Below are 21,993 nucleotides of genomic sequence, written 5' to 3'. Positions count from 1 at the left end.
TCTCTCTCTCTCTCTCTCTCTCTCTCTCTCTCTCTCTCTCTCTCTCTCTCTCTTTTTCCTTTCCCTCCCATGGTTTTCTCTATCTTACTTTTTTTATATTAATACACAATCATGTAATTTACACAATGTGGCTTGTATGGTCATCTTAATCATCTTAGCGTTACATACCAGTGTAATGGACAGATTTGAAGTTGCCACTACAAGTAGATGTTGTTAGTGCTATTGTTTACATAGTCGTGCATTTGTCTGATGCAGTCGGAGAAGATGGGAGCGAGAACTCAGAGACATGTCGTGGCAAATAAAACTGGAAGACCTTAATTTCCAAGGTCAGATGACCGGAAGCAGACTTAGCAAGCTGTCATGTGTAAGTTATAGTTGTCTGTCTTCTTCTGTCAGTGCTAAACATATATTTTATATATAATATGGGCGTGTCTACCACTACCCTCATAAACTCAACTATGCTATAACATATATTATAATTACCAATTATTGACCACCATTTCAGGCAATATCAGGTTTTATGGACCTAGGTCAGTATCATTTTCTTCGGTCCATAAAGCTTGATATTGCCCGAAATAAGGTTAAAAATTGTTTATTACATAATAAAATCCATAAACTCGTACATTACTGCTTTATTTATCAGAATCGATATACGCTAATTCTTATAATTCCCCGCACAATGCATTCTAACTGATGAGATTTAATGACGTCACGTAAACCTATGACGTCGTATGATATGCTTAGGAATGCAGAAATAAACAGTTAAAACATTACCAAGACAAAAGTTAACTTACAGACACTATGACCAGCAAGAGTGTCAAAATCATATTAATAACAAAATAAAATTTTAAGAAATATAATAAATCTGAACATACATTAAACTGAACAGTTACTGATTGCCTACAAATGCATTTTTTATTTGTAACATAAAATCTTCAGAGTGCCGATTCCGACCGCATTTTGATGTATCATGTACGTTTCTACATCTGCGAGATATTCCTTACACAATGTAACGATTACTGACCTTGTCTTTGTCGTATTTCCGGAATTAAACTCAGTATGAATAAAGATGTTATGCTTTTGGCGAAGGACAGCAAAGCGTTTTGTCACACATTTGTGGTTGTTTACATTAGAATAAACAGTTGACATTGGGTTACGTTACCTACTCATTAATTGGATAGAATTTTGTCTCATCTTTACTTTCATTGGTTAAATCTACCAGGGAAATATCACTTTTGATCGGACCGGTGAAACGTCTCAGAGCAATATCACGGAAGGTCATGTGACAGGTTTCTGACCAATAAGAATGCATATAGATTTCCATTATATATAACAACTCGAGTCAACTCTGGACGGAGGAACCGGCTGAGGCCGGTACTTGTGCCCAGGACAGGCGTGCGCTACAACAGCTTGCTCTGAATATGCATGTTAAACAATTTCCCAATTTCCCAACTCTTATTAAAAGAAAGAAAGAAATGTTTTATTTAACGACGCACTCAACACATTTTATTTACAGTTATATGGCGTCAGACATATGGTTAAGTACCACACATATATTGAGAGAGGAAACCCGTTGTCGCCACTTCATGGGCTACTCTTTTCGATTAGCAGCGAGGGATCTTTTATATTCACCATCCCACAGACGGTAGTACATACCACGGCCTTTGATATACCAGTCGTGGTGCACTGGCTGGAACGAGAAATAGCCCAATGGGCCCACCGACGGGTATAGATCACAAACCGAGCGAGCGCTCTACCACTGGGCTACGTCCGGACCCAGCTCTGATTAAGACCAATGAAAGAACTCGGGCGCGTATGCAGTAAATGGATCAACATGGTCCAGTATGTGGCGAGCGAACAGTTTAGGAGGATCGGGTCATGTTCCCCAGAAAATACATTGAAAACGAAAAGAAAATTCACTTGGAGCTAAGGATCGACCCCAAACTGCCCCCACGCCCTTTCCACACTCACCTGGAACGGTACGCAACCCGGTTTTATGATCACAAAACATATTAAAATATTTAGAATCACACGTACACATAAACACATACGCACACGCATACTCATTATTATTATTGCTATTACTATTACTATTATTATCAGTTGTAGTAGTAGTAGTAGTAGTAGTAGTAGTAGTAGTAGTAGTAGTAGTAGTAGTAGTAGTAGTAGCAGTAGTAGTAGTAGTGGTAAATTATATTTTTTTATTAGTAGTAGTAGTATTAAATTATAATATGTTATTATTATTATTGTTAGTAGTAGTAGTAGTAGTAGTAGTAGTAGTAGTAGTAGCAGCAGCAGCAGTAGTAGTACTAGTAGTAGTAGTAGTAGTAGTAGTAGTAGTAGTAGTAAATTACAATTTTTTATTATTATTATTATTAAATTATAATTTAGTAGTAGTAGTAGTAGTAGTAGTAGTAGTAGAAAATTATAATTTATTATTATTATTAAATTATAATTTGTTATTATTATTAGTAGTAGTAGTAGTAGTAGTAGTAGTAGTAGTAGTAGTAGTAGTAGTAGTAGTAGTAATTGTAGTAGTAATTGTAGTAGTAGCAGTAGTAGTAAATTACGGTTTGTTATTATTATTATGATTATTATTATTATTATTATTAAATTACAATGTATTTATTAGGGCTGGCTGGCTGATGAGACTGAGTCAATAATGGGGAAAAGTTGCAGCTCGTTCGGTCCTCAGCTTAATATGCCAGGGACGAACCAGAAATTCACCAGGGTGGCCACCTATAGAGGGGTTGTCGTGGCCGTCAAACCCACACACAAGGAAAAAATAGTTTTCACTCGGGAAGTCCTTTTGGAGCTAAAATTGGTACGGTCTTCGATACATGACGTATTTGATATAGTTAGTCAATTTATGTATTTTAATAATTATTAAATATTTCTATATTCACTAGTGCAATCATTTAATAGTTCTATATTTCACTAGTGCAATCATTACATAGTATTAATGCTATTACTATGGTAATAGATCATACGTGATATTTGTCTTCTTGTGACAAACCATTTGTCAATATTTGTATACTCTAAAGTTTACGTTACATGATACATTATTTACTGGCCTGTGTAATAAAACGTGGCATGACCATATTATTATAGACTGGCAACACAAACAAAATGCCACAAGATTATTATTAAAACAGCACTTGCATTTGTATTTTGCATTAGTAATGATTAATGTAATACTCTCCAAACGTCCAGCGGTCTAATACGACAAAATAATGAGGTGGGGGTTTTTGTCGTTGGTTTTTTGGGAGGGTCTGTAGGGAGGGTTCGGACGCCAGATAAAAATTTACCAGTGTTTACCACTTATTTGCAGCACCCACCATGTGCTATTTTTGGAACCGCCCTTAGCAAGCGTTGGTGTATTTCAGATGCAGCACCTTCACCATGAGAACATGACGGAGTTTGTAGGAGCCGTGGTTGAACTGAAGAACAATTTTATCATCACTGAATATTGCAGTAAAGGTAGTTTACAGGTAACTTGAGACACTGACCAACAACAGTAGTTTAATGTTTGTTTTCGGCAACGACATCTCTAGAGCACATTGATTTATTAATCATCGGCTATTGGATGTCAAACCAACAACAGCAGTTTAATGTTTGTTTTAGGCAACGACATCTCTAGAGCACATTGATTTATTAATCATCGGCTATTGGATGTCAAACCAACAACAGCAGTTTGATGTTTGTTTTAGGCAACGACATCTCTAGAGCACATTGATTTATTAATCATCGGCTATTGGATGTCAAACCAACAACAGCAGTTTGATGTTTGTTTTAGGCAACGACATCTCTAGAGCACATTGATGTATTAATCATCGGCTATTGGATGTCAAACCAACAACAGCAGTTTAATGTTTGTTTTAGGCAACGACATCTCTATAGCACATTGATGTATTAATCATCGGGTATTGGATGTCAAACCAACAACAGCAGTTTAATGTTTGTTTTAGGCAACGACATCTCTATAGCACATTGATGTATTAATCATCGGCTATTGGATGTCAAACCAACAACAGCAATGCAAGCTAGTATATAACACACATAGAAACAGATTAACAACACTACCATCTACAACAACACCAAGAACATCGATGATGATGATGATGATGATGATGATGATGATGGTGATCGTGATAATGATAATAATAATAATATTAACAATAGAGGTGTGCGGTATTACCGGTATACCGGTATTTTTTTCTGTCGTGGTACGTACCGGTACGTTTGTTTACTGTACCGGTATACTTCGGGACTTTCCGTGGACGATGACTAGACAGAAACTTCCGAGAAATAAATTATCAGTGTCATGAAACAAAATACATAATTTCGAGATATTATTTAAAAAACATCCAATGTTAATGATTGTTTGTGTTCCATTAACAAATCTTTGAAAAAATAACGGAATTTCCCAAAGTATTTAGAATCTCAAAACGTTGTCACTAACAAAAACATGGTAGATGACGAGTTTGTTGTTCGCGCAACATACGTGCGATATTGGTCATTTGCCGGGCTCGCCCTGTTGTTCGTCAAAGTCGCAAATTACGAAAAATAATAAAAATTGGTAAAAGAATTTTCGATTTAGCGAAAAAAATTAAGAAAGTTTTTTAATGTCGATTTTTAGTCACCAAACATGCTTTCAACCAATTTTGTTCGACAGATATGCCTCGCAGTATGCATAAGCGCCATTGGCATGTCCGGGTGACAGTCTACTATTCAATAGTGAACTGCTTCTCGTAAAGCTACAAAATGCGATCAAATAATAAGAAATACTGTTCAAAACATGTTGCATTGTTGATACTGAATGTTTTATTACTAGCTAAAACAAGGTTTACTTTTTATTTCTCACGTTTCTAGCGTTTTGTGGTATCAGATAATGTTGTAAAATCTAGGTCACGTGGTTGAGTTCAGTTTACTGAAGTGGGTGCCTTGATGAGGATTACATATTGTTTCTTACATATACACAATCATTATTAGTTGAAATTTTCAAAGTTTACAGATTTAATTTTAAACATATTCAGTGGGGGAATTATAATTTATTGATGCTATGTCTACTTATGTAATATTAGAACAGGCATGATAATCCCTCCACCCCTGGTAGATAAACATACAAAAGTCTCGGATCACGTTGCAATAAATTTATGAAACTGAACACGTTTTTTTCCAGTTGTGAAGACTGTCACACGCCAATGTTTTGAGAACAATAACATACAATGACGTTTTCTTTGTCTTTGTTTTGGGTGACTGGCTATAATCTTGAGTTGGATACGAAAACAATTATCAACAGTATTCAGTTTAAAACATACATATAAGTTAGGAGGAGGGGAGTTACGTACTTTAAAAAAAACCCACGAAAGCCTAACTATCTCATTTGCATTCATAAAATAAAATACTGCCAGTGTGGCTATTTTGTTTCTAAATTGTTTTTCTTCTATGAACATGAATTCATTACCAAAGAGATTAAAGATACAGACCCATAGCACATAGCTTATATATATATGGCCCATTGGGCCTGTGGAATTGGCACGATATCTGGAGGGTTGGGGACGTATGCAGAGCCTCTAGTGGGGTGGCACAGGTTACATTTTTTTATCTTTATATAGAGCAGAACAAAAACATCGGCTACTGAATGTCAAACGTTTGGTAATTTTGATATATAGTCTTAGAGAGGAAACCCACTACATTTTCTCATTAGTAGCACATGCCACGACCTTTGCTATACCAGTCGTGATGCACGTACATAAATGGGCCCACCGACTTGGATCGATCCTAGACCTACCACGCGTCCAACCGAGTGTTTTACCACTGGGCTACGGCCCGGCCTAGACATCAAGGGTCATTCAAATATTACGTAACGCTGGAGGGGTGGGTGTATGTCCAAACGTTTTGTAGCGTTACAGGTGGTGGGTAAGTGTATTGAACAGTGTTACGTAAAACACTATTTTTTATTACTATTTTTTTAATTTTATTATTATTATTTTTTTGTTGTTGTCATAAACGCTGTTTAACCGTAACATATTAACGAAGGTAATAATAGCTAGTTGGAAACACAAAACAATTCTTATAAATCGATTTGAAATACTGGTGCTAGTAAACTTAGCTTAAAACGTATGTCCCAAATGTCCGATTGTCACTCTGTAGGCAGTGATGTTTTGGTTGGACCTGTTCTCAAGTAACTCATTCCATCATAAGTGGTTAGCCCAAGAAGGCCTACGCTGCTTTTCTAGAGCTAGACGGACATTTGGACAGTTACTGCTGCTCTGTCAGTCAGAGATAACGAGTACACAGAATTTCTGCCTACCACCGGCCAGGCAAAGATTCCCGCTCTTATACCACAATGATCCTATGTTTGACGTTAAATACCATTACATTGATAATATTTGAGTTCGCGGTAACAAATATTTCACATATTAATCACAAATGCGCTAATGTTTGTAAACAAGAACATAAAATAAATTTAGTAATCTAGATAATAATGACTGAAATTGACACACTACATGGTTTATTCAGACAAATATAGGTCTATGAAGTTTTTTATTCTTAAAACTAAATTGACGATTTAACTTGAATTAACTTGAACAATAATAATTATAGAAAACTGAAAACATAAAGAGACTTTTATTCATCTGTTATGTTTATTTCATTTACATTATAAGGTCTTAAAATACAACACGGCTCTACAACTATGTTCTACCTATAAGTATTGGCTATTCTCTAAATGAGATTTTTAGTCCTGCTTAATGATTACTCAACTTTAGAGAAAATTCAGTGTAAACTGAATCAGTCAAAATCTTTACTGGTAGGTATATCATTGTAGTATGTCATATGTGTTTGACCACTAAGTTCAAAGGCACATAAATGACATTGTATGTTGAGCAATTATTGTATCACTGAATCGCAGTGATTAGTATGCTGTCATTACCGTGGTAAACCGTGGTACATTACCAAAAACCGCGGTATACCGCGGTACGGTTTTTTTCGCGGTACCCAACCCTAATTAACAACAGCAACATCACCGACAACAATTGCAACTGCAACCAACACATCATCAAAAAAACAAAACAAAAAAACAACAACATCATCATCAACAAAAACAGCAGTGATTTGGGAGAATCAAACAAAACATCAGTTGATGTAAATAGAGAAAACTACATAAGTACCCATTAGATACCATTTATTTTCCATCGAGTTGTTTCAAATCGTATTTCACGAGTAAAAACTGAGTCTTTAAGGGTGTATACTACCAAATCAAATCTCATAGACGACAACAATAACATAAGTGGCTAAAACTTCTACCTGCAGCACATCAATCGACATAAACGCCACGGATATAAATACTACCACCCCTCACCTTTAAAGGCATATTGTCACAGACCACTGACCTACTTAATGGTCTAACAAAGTATTACCTGAACAAAAATAATTCGATTTGTCCCTAAATGTACTTTATTCAACCATCTTCATAACCGCCATACTCCATTTATTAATGATATTTTGTAAAAATAATTGAATTATGGCAATGGTCCATAATTCAAAAACTAAAATTGCCGAGAGAGTTGACATGGATTTCACTCCATCATGGTTCAGTTAAGGTGATGCAATAGCTAGGTTTCAAACAATTAATGTAATTTTTAGTTATTATCCATTTTTAGAAAAATAAGGTCCTTAAATCCGTAGCAGTATGCCTTTAAAGTGAATCAGAAAAAATTGGAGTCAAGATGTTCATTTCAAAGATAACGAGTAACGTGTATGACTACCCTAGTTCCGCACAAAATTCAAGTACTTTTTTTTACAGGTATGCCATACATGTTTCAAGTACAAAGCTACTTGACACAGTGGTACTAGATGAAATAAAATTGCATGCATTTTTTGCCCAGATGAAACTGGGTTTTTTTTAAAACCAACACACTCACATTTATCGCCAATCACAGGTCTTGTGGTGTTCACTTATCTATCAAAAGTTTGGTGCAGCTCGAACTATGACCTAGCCGGAAGTTATTTGGTTTAATACTACCTATACTGATAACATACATTTTTCAAAAAGTGTCCAGCTATGTGTCTTTATGACAAACAGGATCTGGTGTATTCTGACATAAACTGACAACCTCACTCAAACTGCTGTTTCTACAGTGCAACCTAATTTACACCTCATAAGGCATATATATTGCATACAGTTTTGTACAAATGCAATATGTCACATTAAACAACACAATGTTTAAAAATAAAGCTCCTGAAGATGTTTACTGTCAGTTGGGTGTGTGTACTCAGGTATATATGTAGAGACAACAAAGATAGTCAGAGTACCTCTACCCTTTTAAAGAATTCCATTAAAACACATGCACTTGACTGACCCCTAGATTATGAAGACCTTAACAGACACATCAAGAAATATCAGTATTAAAGACATACACTGTCTGTAGAAGGAAACACCAACATGACTGTACCTGTATGAAGTAATGACTTAATGTCCTGAACATTAGTGTTGGGAGGAAATCCTGTAAGCTGGGTGTGGGTGTCTTCAAGTTACCAGGTGTGGGAATTTCAAATCCATCGGCCATGCTGATTTTCATAATGAACCATCAAAACCATTGGCAGCCACCAATATTCCTGACTATATTTTATTTATAGCCTACTGCAGTTGGAGGTTTTAATATTTGTAACATCTGGAATTATCATGCATCTTTCACACATTTATGTTTGATTAATTACTGAAACATTTTTAAATGACATAATTACCCGAACATCCATATTTTCTAATCCAGATGAATACAATATGTATATTGGATGTATTCCTACAATCTGTGATCCAGCATTTATGTATAATATCATATTTAAGAGCAGTTGTATATGGCAAGTCAAATATCACGTAAAAAGAAATTATTGAAATCTTTACCGTATGAATTATAGGCCAAAACCAACTTTTCCTCAGTGCTAACTTCGATCCAAACTCCATTCAGAGCCATGTACAGTGATTATTGTCAAAGTCAAGGTCATTGTGAACTTGCATGGTGGAATGACGGCTAATTAATCAATCAGTATAGTTAAATTCAATGAAATGACAAAATCATAATGTTTTTTTATTATGCACTGAATATGTGCTATAGGGTGTATACTACCAAATCAAATCCCATAGACGACAATAGTAACATATGTGGCCAAAACGCCACGGATATAAATACTACCACCCCTCACCCTTGAAGTGAATCAGAAAACAAATTGGGGTCAAGGTGCTCATTTCAGAGATAACGGGTATATAACTACCCTAGTTCCGCACAAAATTCGAGTACTTTTTTTACAGGTAACTCATACATGTTTCAAGCACAAGGCTACTTGACATAGTGGTACTAGATAAAATAAAATTGCAAACATGTTTTGCCCAGATGAAACTGGGTTTTTTTTTTTACAACTACCACATTCACATTTGTCACCAATCACAGGACTTGTGGTGTTCACTTCTCTATCAAAAATTGGGTGCAGCTCGAACTTTGACCCAGCCGGAAGTTATTTGGTTTAGTAACCTATAATGACTAGATGTAAGGTAAATGGTAATAACATACAAGAGTGTAGCATTCTCTTCCTTGCCTATCTCAAAGAACGAGGTTGAAAATAAATTTAAATGTATCTTCCAATTACACCTTGTTTACTGCACTGATGCATGCAGTTAACGTATATGTTATACAGCAATCAATTGTGACCGTGCTTATTTCGTTGGATGTTATAGCTGTGGCGACGAAGTATGCCTTTGTTCTCCCCAATGGATGTGTAGAAATTTTGATTTGGAATTTAGTCATTTAAGTAAATTTTACGTGTGGTTTTCTGTTTCGACTTGCAGGATGTTCTACAGAACGACTCCATTAAACTGGACTGGATGTTTAGGTTGTCTTTACTTCGAGACATCGTCAGGGTAACGTATCATATACTACATCATATATTACGAATACATGCCATTCCAAACGTCTAAATATCCTCTGAGCTCTGTATTGTACAGTTTTGGATTTGCTGAACCGGTCTTGGGCTGATAGTCCTACAAACAGGAGTTGAGTTTATCGTCCACCAACAAATTCTATCCCAACCAGGGCGCCAAAAGCCGTGGTATTTGCTATTCTGCCCGTGAGAAACTGCGTATGCAAGATAGTTTGCTATACTGATAAATGTAGCGGGTTTCCTCTGAGGGACTGTGTCAGAATTAAAAAAAAAAATGTTTGACATCCAATACCCGATTATTAATAAATCGTTAAACAAAATAAACTTGTTCAACGGTCAGAAGAATGATGTATCATCCGGGGAAGTGGCAGTCCTCTTGTAGACAAAACAATAACGATTGATGGCCGAATTATTATTATTTATTTATTTTGTGTTTGGCTGTTGTAACCAATTAATAAATCGATACTTACGAAGAAATAAATCATACTGAGCTATTGCAAAATCTGAACCACAAAACCGTAATACATGGTCAGGGCCATATTTCTGTCCAATGCAAAGTCGAATGGTCATTTGAACAAATAGGGGGCGGGACGTAGCCCAGTGGTAAAGCGCTCGCTTGACGCGCGGTCGGTTTGGGATCGATCCCCGTCGGTGGATCCACTGGGTTATTTCTCGTTCCAGTCAGTGCACCACGACTGGTGTATCAAAGGCCGTGGTATGTGCTTTCCTGTCTTGGGAAAGTGCATATAAAACATTTCTTCCTGCATTAGAAAAATGTAGCGGGTTTCCTCTGATGACTACGTTTCAAAACAAACTTTCACCGTGACAAAATAGTGGTTGAGTCTATGACTCTCTATCTAGTGTAATGATTTCTACATTTAATAAGTGAATGCATATGTTAATAATTTGGAAACGCGATATAGGTCAAACTATGTTACAATAATTACAGACTCTGGACTGTCCCATTATAAAGTCTGTTTTGTTTAACGACACCACTAGAACGCATTTATTTATTAATTATCGGCAATTGGACATATAGTCTTAGAGAGGAAACCCGCTACATAGCCCAATTGGCCCACCGACGGGGATCGATCGCAATGTTCCATCTCAAGTCAGCATAATAATATTGTTTCGGGTTTTTTTTTGTTTTTTTTTGTTTTTCAGGGAATGACCTTTCTTCACCAGTCTCCTATCAAAATTCATGGACGTCTGAGGTCAACAAATTGTCTCGTAGACCGGAAGTTTGTGCTCAAGATATCTGGATTTGGACTTCCAATTCTCTGTGAAAGGGCGCCAAGTGAAGAGGAGTTACTAACGCATGCGCACTACGAAAGTAAAATATCTTATGTTGTGCCTCCTTCTACGAATCTGACATTCTGTTTAAAATATGAACGAACCTTTATTGTTATGTTATGTAAATCAGTAAACTGTCTCCGTACTAGTTTCAGACCGGCCTCGGTGGCGTCGTGGTTAGGCCATCGGTCAACAGGCTGGTAGGTACTGGGTTCGGATCCCAGTCGAGGCATGGGATTTTTAATCCAGATACCGACTCCAAACCCTGAGTGAGTGCTCCGCAAGGCTCAATGGGTAGGTGTAAACCACTTGCACCGACCAGTGATCCATAACTGGTTCAACAAAGGTCATGGTTTGTGCTATTCTATCTGTGGGAAGCGCAAATAAAAGATCCCTTGCTGCCTGTCATAAAAGAGTAGCCTATGTGGCGACAGCGAGTTTCCTCTAAAACCAGTGTCAGAGTGACCATATGTTTGACGTCCAGTAGCCGATGATAAGATAAAAAAATCAATGTGCTCTAGTGGCGTCGTTAAATAAAACAAACTTTACCGTACTAGTTTCACTTTCCCACATCATAGTCAAAATACTGACCAATTTCAATTCTTCTTTCAGCACGTCTTTGACGAAAGAGCTAACCCAGATTTTTTGTTTCCATGACAAGTGTGCTTAACAACATTTTGTTGTCATTAACAACTTAGCTATTTGCTTTGACAATGGTCTTGATCTATACTTGTGTGTGGATTTTTTTTTTTATTATGATGTATGAACTACTTATTGATCAATTAATTAAGCATTTGACTCATGCTTATATCCACTGAAGGTTCAAGCACAACTGTCATGGGCACATGCTCCGAGATTCCCCAGGGGTACTTATCGATATAAATGCTTATGGAATTAGGGAAGAGGCAAATATGTTTGTCCAAAAAAAAGCTACAAAGGGTAACGTTTTGTTATAAGTATTCCCGTTTTTGTTATAATACTAGTTAAAATTAGGTCCATACGTATATAGCTCAGTGTCCACATGAATGGCTTATGTACCTAGAAATTTTATATTGTGACTTTATTTTAATGTCTAGAATTGCTCTGGGTTGCGCCGGAACTACTTAATGTACCAGTGAAAATTCGTACGCAGAAAGGTGATATTTACAGCTTGGGAATTATTCTGGAAGAAGTCATTCACAGAGCTCTGCCATACGAGAAATCGCGGGCAGATATGGGACCCAAGGGTAAATTAAACATGATCGTTATGTAGTAATAATGATTTAAAATCAATGGTGATGATGATGATGATGATGATCAGTTGTTGTTATTGTTATCACCATCGTCATTTTGTCTGCCGTAAGTAGCAGCAGTACGAGCAGTAGCAGTAGCAGCAACAGTAGTAGTAGTAGTAGTAGTAGTAGTAGTAGTAGTAGAAGTGGTAGTAGTGGTAGTAGTGGTTGTGGTGGTGATGTTGGTGGTTGTAGTAGTAGTAGCAGTAGTAACAATGGTAGTGGTAGTACTGGTAGTAGTCAGTAGCAGTAGCAGCAGCAGCAGTAGTAGTAGTAGTAGTGGTAGTGGTGGTGATGTTGGTGGTTGCAGTAGTAATAACAGCAGTAACAATGATAGTGGTAGTACTAGTGGTAGTAGTAGCAGTAGTAGCAGCAGCAGCAGCAGTAGCAGTAACAGCAACAGCAACAGCAGCAGCAGCAGCAGCAGTATTAGCAGTAGTAATAGTAGCAGCAGTAGCGTAGCAGTAGTAGTAGTGAACGTTTCGTTTCTTTGGTGAAACTTGCAATTTTTTTTCATCGTTTTAAATGTAAGTGACAGACTTGGCAGCTGTGATGGCAGTACTCATGACGCGTGCCACCGTTGGGCTAGGATAGACTTAACTTTTGCGAAAACATGATATCATCACTGTTTTGACAGTGATTCATGAGTGCAAGTCACAAGAGCTATATTTATTCCAATGAGCTCTGTCCTGTCCAGTTCTAGTTTTGGTTTCTTAAACTAATTTTGGAGTGGCAGAAGGAATGTATTATCTAGTAACGGGTCTCATCGGGAGGTGCTGTCCTCCTATAGCTGAGGCACTACACAGAGATTCGTTGAATAAACCACTATTTTGCCAAATGCCATTTAGACTGCACTGGGCAGAGATACGGTTTCGATCATGGATAATGGTTTTGTCTGTATGTAGAACTTCACGGAATAGATGACATTTCCATTTTCTTTGAACGTCAAGGCAAACTCAAATTATTAAGAAAAAAACACACATTTGTATTGGAGTATGGTACGCGGTATAGTTGAAAATGGTCAATTTCGTATCCAAAATACTAGCATGATAACGCTAGAGGAAACCCGAATTATTCTTACTACAACTCTCAATAAATAATACAATTTGTTTTTACAACAACAAAAAACCGCTTATGACCCTACAAATGAGATTTTCAAGTTTGTGACACATTATTTCTTCATTTTATTTCAGAAATAATTGCACTGGTAGGCAGTCATTTGGATCCGCCATTTCGACCAAAGTTAGACACATACCAAGGTAACGTACCAGTGGGAGTGTACAGTCTAATGTACCGATGTTGGGCGGAATTGCCCGAAGATAGGCCAACCTTTCCCATTGTGGAAAAAATCATTAGCAAGCTTCAAGGGTGAGTTGATCTTCTTTATCTTTATTAAAATTTACGTATAACTGAATTTTGTAATTTAGAAATATGTAACATTTTCGGCAATGATTACACTAAACATTGCAATTTAATAAATCGAGAATGTTGAATGTAATAGTGTTTTGTTAGTAATTATATTTATTCATGTAAATAATATTTAAAATAGGAATATAACAAAAATATTATAACAAAATACATAGCTACAAAAATAGGGGGTGTTGTTTGACATAATTTGGCTTGAAACTCATCCCACACCCAACCTATATTCATCATCTGGAATAATTATCTTCTACTCTGAAAACCTGTGAGATATAATACACATTCATGAAACATCATTCTTCTACTGACAGCTTAATGGAGCTTAATATTTATAAAGAAAGAAAACTGTATATGTTATATATTTAGATAGGAAGAAAGAAGACAACCTTGTAAAAGCACTGTTTCATCATTTGGACTGGAAGAATATTCTTCTAATCTGAAAACATATGAGATATATACATATTCATGAGGCATCATTTTTCTAGACTACTCACACATGAAATTTAACTGTTTTAATAGAATAAAAGTTATGAACGTTTTATATTTAAATAGGAACAAAGAAGTGAACCTTGTCGAAGCACTCATTCACCGTCTGGAAGAATATTCCTCTAATCTGGAATATACTGTGGAGGAACGAACTCAGCAACTTTTAACCGAGAAGAAAAAATCAGAAGCTCTTCTGTACAAAATCCTTCCAGTGTATGAATACTTTTTTAATCGTTATTTAAAGGCAATATCTACTGACTGTAGCAATTTATGTCTGAGGAAATAAAAAGTATTGTACATTACAGTTTCAAAGGGGATTAATGGCCAAAAATATTTTATCAAGACTATCAAGATATATCAAGATTATGCCCTGAGTTGCATTTACTAGTATATATTAATTAATATTATATATACTCTGTCAAAAAAGAAACGCATAGGCGAAATATTCATGGTATTATCTCTTTAATACAAAGTGGCATAATTTCGTTATTAATGATCGTATCACAGTCAAATTTGACATGAGTATGTGACAATATTCTTGGTATGGACGGCAGTGGAGGCGTTTTCGTCACCAAACAGCGTCGCACGAGGGCGCTGAAATCAGTACCTTGTGTGGCCACCAGCAGCAGCAATCACTGCGCGACATCTCTTTAGCATAGACTGAATGCGTGTCTGAATCCGGGCACGTGGAATCCTAGCCCATTCTTCCTGGAGTGCATGTGGCAGTTGCAGAAGCGTCTGAGGCTCCGGGTCACGCTGGCGTACACGCCTGTCCAGTTCGTCCCATAGATGGTCAATGGGGTTGAGATCTGGTGATCTTGATGGCCATGGCACCACATTATTGTTCTCATTCCGTATGCGGTCTTTCGATTCAACATGGGAAGCGTGTGACGGTGAAGAATTTCATCCTGATAGCGTACAGCTGTTAGGTTGTCTTGTACGAACACAAGTGCACTTCTGCCGGTGTATGAGATGGCTCCCCACATCATGACACTCCCTCCACCGAATCTGTCAACTTGGGAGACGCAGTTGTTGACAAAACGTCCATTGCGACGTCGATAAAGACGTTGTCGTCCATCACGTCGCTGTAGACGGAAACGTGACTCGTCGCTGAACCATACTCGCCGCCAGTTTCCCAAGTTCCACCCCTGTACATTCGTGCGCCAGCGAACACGTACATGTCGATGTTGACGTCGCAGGAAGGGGCCAACATACGGTCCCATAGCCCGTAAACCAGCTTCTCGAAGTCGGTTCCGAATGGTGTGTGCAGACACCCTTCTCAAACCAGGTATGCGTCCAGCAGTGTTCGTTGCTGTGGCAGTTCGGTGACGCAAGTGCAGAATGCGGATGTAGCGATCTTGTTCTGCAGTTGTAATGCGAGGTCTTCCACTTCTGGGCCGGTCTTCAGCTGACTGAAACTGCTGGTACCTGCCTTAGAGACATGAAATGGTGCTCTGATGGACGTCCGTGTGGCGTGCGACTGCTGACTGCGATTCACCTAACTGGAGGCGGCCTATTGCAATGTTTCAATTCGGCAGGCTTAGTCTTGGCATCTTGTAACTCGTCTACGTCGAAATGGAAATGAGCCATCATTGCGAGCATTGCAGCTTTACATACCCATCACTTCCCTAATCTTTTCCCCTGCGTTTCACGTGCATTTGCCAAAATCTGACCATTTCACGGCGATTTCCTGCAATTGTCGCATAACGTGCCACAACGTGCGTTAAATTTGATATTTTGTAAAATCAAACGCTTTTCTTCTTTTCCTATCACCTATGCGTTTCTTTTTTGACAGAGTATATTATTGTAAAATCTAACAAGGCTAGATTAGCTCATAGCGTAACAGTTTGAATCTCAACGAGGCTGGTAGGTAATGGGTCCGGATCCCAGTCGAGGTATGGGATTTTTAATCCAGATACCGACTCCAAACCCTGAGTGAGTGCTCCGCAAGGCTCAATGGGTAGATGTAAACCACTTGCACCGACCAGTGATCCATAACTAGTTCAACAAAGGCCATGGTTTGTGCTATCCTGCCTGTGGGAAGCGCAAATAAAAGATCCCTTGCTGCTAATCGGAAAGAGTAGCCCATGAAGTGGCGACAGCGGGTTTCCTCTTAAAATCTGTGTGGTCCTTAACCATATGTCTGACGCCATATAACCATAAATAAAATGTGTTGAGTGCGTCGTTAAATAAAACATTTCTTTCTTTCTGTACTGTTCTGGTTTTGTTTTAGTAAACTAGTCTTTGGAAATGGTAGTCCTCCTTGTGACAGTGCAAGAAGGATTAAACATCAAGTAAAGGATCTCCTCGGGAGTGGCTGTCCTCCTATAGACGTGGCACTAGATAGAGATTCATGGAATCAACCACTATTTCGCCAAATTGCCATTTGACTCTGCATTGTGTAGTAATGCGGCCCTGATCATGTATTATGGGTTTTTCGTTCAGATTCTTGAGGAAACCATTATTTTACACTTGGCGTAGAACAATTTTTCATATTTTTCACGTACATGTATGTAATTATGTAAATATTATATGTGGTATCGATTAATTTGTGTTTTATATATATATATATATATATATATATATATATATATATATATATATATATATATATATATATATATATATATATTCCATATTTTGTACTTTTGTTTATATATATATGTAACAAAATTACAAAATATGGCATGGGAATATGGAAAATACAATAAAGCACAAGGGTTTTGTTGATGAATTAATTGAATCAGTGCTCAATATCAGAAGGTGTTTTGCAGCTACACGAAAATGGAAATTTTGGTATCCACCCCTGCAAGGCTTTATATCAATATAGCATACATGTTTACGATATATAATTCGACGAATTAGACGACAACACAGGGGAAGGGAGGGGGCAGTTGCCACTCAGGGCTAGAAGAAATCCTCAAATTCGGACCAAAAAAAAGAGGAAAAATCTTCGGGCACAATTTGCTTGTCTGAAACCTTTTCACCATGTAGCTCCATCATTCTACCCACAATATAAGTTGTAATACATGTAAACATTCGTGGTGATTCGTTTGTAACACTAATGCTAATATGGATAAATGTTATAATCCAGATTCGGGCATTTTCGTTTAAATGGACATTCCTGAATTTGCTGCAATGTTTTAAGATGTTATCGACTAATAAAATATTTCTACGATTAAACTTACATATTAAATATATTTTCTTGTTTAGAATATTAGTGGCTGTATATTAAAAGTGTTTCTGATCGTTCTAATATTTGTACTTGGTTAATTTTCATTTTATTTCCTAAAAAATATTGTTTCGTGAAATTATTTGAAGACAAAATCCAGTTTGGGCTTCTTACAAATATTAAGACGACCAGAAACACATTGAATATACAGACACTGATATTCTAAACAAGAAAATATATTTAATATCTAAGTTTAATCGTAGAACTATTTTATTAGTCGGAAATATCTTACACTGCAGCAAACTCAGGAATGTCCCTTTAATTCAGGCAAAAACAAAAATTAGCCTGTCCTTCCGCCTCCTCTACGAAAATGGGATCCCGTACGCCTATGCGAGAAATTGCGAGATAGATTTGTTGAAGTTGTATTATCTTTGTACATGACGGTACCGGCCTCGGTGGCGTCGTGGTAGGCCATCGGTCTACAGGCTGGTAGGTACTGGGTTCGGATCCCAGTCGAGGTATGGGCTTTTTAATCCAGATACCGACTGCAAATCCTAAGTGAGTGCTCCGCAAGCCTCAATGGGTAGGTGTAAACCACTTGCACCAACCAGTGATCCATAACTGGTTCAACAAAGGCCATGGTTTGTGCTATCCTGTCTGTGGGAAGCGCAAATAAAAGATCCCTTGCTGCTAATCGGAAGAGTAGTCCATGTAGTTGGGACAGCGGGTTTCCTCTCAAAATCTGTGTGGTCCTTAACCATATGTCTGACGCCATATAACCGTAAATAAAATGTGTTGAGTGCGTCGTTAAATAAAACATTTCTTTCTTTCTTTTGTACAGGACGGTGGCGGACCAGTTGAAACAAGGGAAGCACGTGGAACCCGAGATGTTCGACTGTGTAACAGTCTATTTCAGTGATATCGTCGGCTTCACCAAGATGTCATCAGAAAGTTCACCGGTAGAGGCAAGTAGCGTTGAGAATCGGTTGAAATTTTATCATCGAATTATCGGTTATAATCTTGTTATACCAACCGATAAACTGTCGATTAAGCAAACGGTTAGGGTCGAATTGACCAGGCCTGTTTAAGACTTACACGCGTGTAACTTCATGCATTTACAATGCTTAAACATCTGTTTATGTCTTACACGCGTGTAACTTCATGCATTTACAATGCTTAAACATCTGTTTATGTCTTACACGCGTGTAACTTCATGCATTTACAATGATTAAACACCCGCTTTTAAGAAAAACAGGCTTCATAAATTCGGCCTTTAGAATTCAACTTACGTAAGAGGGACTTGGATTATTATGAGTATGACCTATATTGTTATGCTCAATGGGATAGATCCAACAAATCGAATAGTTTACCTATGATATATATTCAGTATTTGTTTCCTTTACGTACGCATAAAAACAACAACCAAACGCCAGCACATTTACATCAACTTAACCATTTAAATTGTAGGAACAATTACAATTAATTTGTCCCGCGATAATTGATCATGCATTTTTATAATCGATCATATTGGTGGAGTCCAACCGATCAAGTGTCGATTATAATCGATCACTGCTAGAGATAAAACAAAAGTAGGTGGAATTATCCCGCCCCGGAGTCGGTCACTGGCGAAGTCAGAGGCTGAATCCGGGGCGGGCGTGCCTGAACCCTAGTGGATAGGGGCACGTTAAATGAGTTGCCCGTTGCCCGGTGGAATGAGAATAGCGTAAATACTGTAGTTCTGGGGCCTAATTCACTAAATTCTCGCAACTTTGCGTTCTCGCCGTGCAATGCTAAAAGACTTGCAAAGAGGATGCCTTGTTGTCTAGCAGAGCCTGAGAGAGCTTTGTGAATTAGGCCCCTGAGTTCTAAATATTCTCGAGTAAATTTGTGTAACGCGCTAGCTTGGATAGTTTTTATACAAAAACATTTTCTTCAATGTCAGATTCCTCTCCCAGGCAACAAATGTTCAAATATCCATAAATGCTGCATCTCTTTTTTTATACTCTTCTTCATCCCTTCTATATTGTTTTATTAAATACCATAACAAAGTATTCATTTGTATGCGTTTACTTTTAGGCATTTTTACATTTTAGTACTATATGTTAAAATTGGTTAAAAATATCTGGTACATATCAAAGTGATACGTCCCACTAGAGCGCTATCATATGATATCGTATCATATCATATCATATCATATATTATATTATTGCGCTCGGGACATAAACATGATATTAATATTATATTCTATTATATTAGAACAAACGGAAAGCATCTATTATTTTCTCCATTTACAGGTAGTGGAGTTTCTCAATGACCTCTACACGTTGTTTGACAGTGTCATAGAAAACTACAACGTGTACAAGGTAACGTTTCAAAACTGATAATGAAAAACTAATGAAATTCTTTCTTTTTAGTTGGAGAGGTAATATGTTGGTCGGATGGGTGTTTTGCACTTATTCTTTTTGGTTATTATCAGAGCCGGTTTAAGGATCTGCAAGGCATGTAGCATAAATAACAGCGGAACCACCTTGCCAGGATATATATTTTGCAACACCCCCACCCCCCCCACCCCCCACCCCCACCCCACCCCTCGGAGAGAGGAAAAATGACCTGGGTAAAATAAATGTACAGCGGGGACTGTAGCATGTGTTTTAGTGTTTCCTTATCCATAAACAATATTTTGACAGAAATAATGAACGCACATTCGTCCTGTGTCGCTAATAAAGCCGGTCTGACCTACGGTGGCTGATAAAGGTAGGTAGTTACAGATGCCGCCATACAAAAGTTTGTTTTAAAGTTGGTCTTGTACAACGACACCACTAGAGCACATTGATTTATTGATCATCGGCAATTGGATATCAAACATTTGGTCATTTTGACACAGTCATAGAGAGGAAACTCGCTACATTTTTCTATTAGTAGCAAGGGATTTTTTTATATGCACCACCCCACAGACAGGATAGTACATACCACGGATTTTGTTTATACCAGTCATGGTGCACTGGCCGGAACGAGAAATAGCCCAATGGGCCCACCGATGGGGATCGACCCTAGACCGATCGCTCATCAAGCGAGCGCTTTACCACTGGGCTACGTCACGACCAAATGGTTACTGGTGCCGCCTAACAATACTAGAAGTGATCAGATTAAAGAAAGAAAGAAAGGAATGTTTTATTTAACGACGCACTCAACACATTTTATTTACGGTTATATGGCGTCAGACATATGGTTAAGGACCACACAGAGTTTGAGAGGAAACCCGCTGTCGCCACTACATGGGCTACTCTTTCCGATTAGCAGCAAGGGATCTTTTATTTGCACTTCCCACAGGCAGGATAGCACAAACCATGGCCTTTGTTGAACCAGTTATGGATCACTAGTCGGTGCAAGTGGTTTACGCCTACCCATTGAGCCTTGCGGAGCACTCACTCAGGGTTTGGAGTCGGTATCTGGATTTAAAATCCCATGCCTCGACTGGGATCCGAACCCAGTACCTACCAGCCTGTAGACCGATGGCCTAACCACGACGCCACCGAGGCCGGTGAGATCAGATTAAAGGCACAGCTGAAAGCTTATGTGACAAATTAGAAAAACGAAATGGGGCAGTGTGTGTGTGTGTGTGTGTGTGTGTGTGTGTGCAAGAGAGAGAGAGAGAGAGAGAGAGAGAGAGAGAGAGAGAGAGAGAGAGAGAGGGGGGGTAGAGAGGGAGGGAAGGAGCGAGGAAGAGAGAGAAGGGTAGAGAAACTGAGATGAGTAAAACAAAAATACCAATGATTTTTTTTTTATGCAAACAAAATAATTGTACCACATCAACTTCATACGTTATGTTTAGTTAATTTATTGAAGGTGGAGACAATCGGCGACGCCTACATGTGTGTTTCCGGTCTGCCAATCAAAACGGAGGACCATGCTGTAGAAATCTGCCATATGGCCCTTGCGCTGTTGAGAGGCGTTAAGCATTTCTCCATCAAACACAGACCAGACGAACACCTCCGAGTCAGGATTGGCATCCATTCTGGTAGGTCACAAGGGCGAACCCAGGTGCTATTTTACGGACGGGACCAAACCAGGTTTATGAAAAAGACCTATGGACCAGGACCCATATTCACAAAATATTGTAAGCCTAGTTTTACAGGTAAACGTAAATCTACGACTGAAGAGCTATTCACGAAACAACGCAAACATAAGTTACGTGTAAAGTTGGACGTAAATATAAGAGTGCCTCAGGTTGCAACTAACGCTCCACGTAAGTTGTGTACATATAATAAATCAAGCACGATCGCCGTTATTTACTATTATTTACGGAAACTAGCAGCATTTCCAATAAATGAAGCAGTTTGCTATGGCGAACGCCCACGGATTGAACATATTTTTGTTCGTGATCGAACAGATGTTTTCGACTTGGCCAAT

General features: G+C 38.0%; 1 protein-coding gene across 1 annotated transcript in view; it reads left to right on the top strand.

Annotated features, from left to right (window-relative positions):
- Positions 1-21,993, top strand: part of LOC121385489 (atrial natriuretic peptide receptor 1-like) — a 34,883-nt gene that overhangs the window by 6,218 nt on the left and 6,672 nt on the right. Inside the window, exons 6-16 of the mRNA XM_041516188.1 lie at positions 256-364; positions 2,633-2,824; positions 3,387-3,491; positions 9,848-9,970; positions 11,104-11,272; positions 12,309-12,458; positions 13,697-13,871; positions 14,478-14,624; positions 18,425-18,548; positions 19,878-19,946; positions 21,430-21,601. Of these exons, the coding sequence (XP_041372122.1) occupies positions 256-364; positions 2,633-2,824; positions 3,387-3,491; positions 9,848-9,970; positions 11,104-11,272; positions 12,309-12,458; positions 13,697-13,871; positions 14,478-14,624; positions 18,425-18,548; positions 19,878-19,946; positions 21,430-21,601 (1,535 nt within the window). The remainder of the gene's footprint in view (positions 1-255; positions 365-2,632; positions 2,825-3,386; positions 3,492-9,847; positions 9,971-11,103; positions 11,273-12,308; positions 12,459-13,696; positions 13,872-14,477; positions 14,625-18,424; positions 18,549-19,877; positions 19,947-21,429; positions 21,602-21,993) is intronic.

This window comes from Gigantopelta aegis, chromosome 11, assembly GCF_016097555.1.
Source record: "Gigantopelta aegis isolate Gae_Host chromosome 11, Gae_host_genome, whole genome shotgun sequence".
Classification (NCBI taxonomy): Eukaryota; Metazoa; Mollusca; class Gastropoda; order Neomphalida; family Peltospiridae; genus Gigantopelta; species Gigantopelta aegis.
Note: the sequence above shows the minus strand (reverse complement) of the source record. Positions and strands in the feature narration are given on the sequence as shown.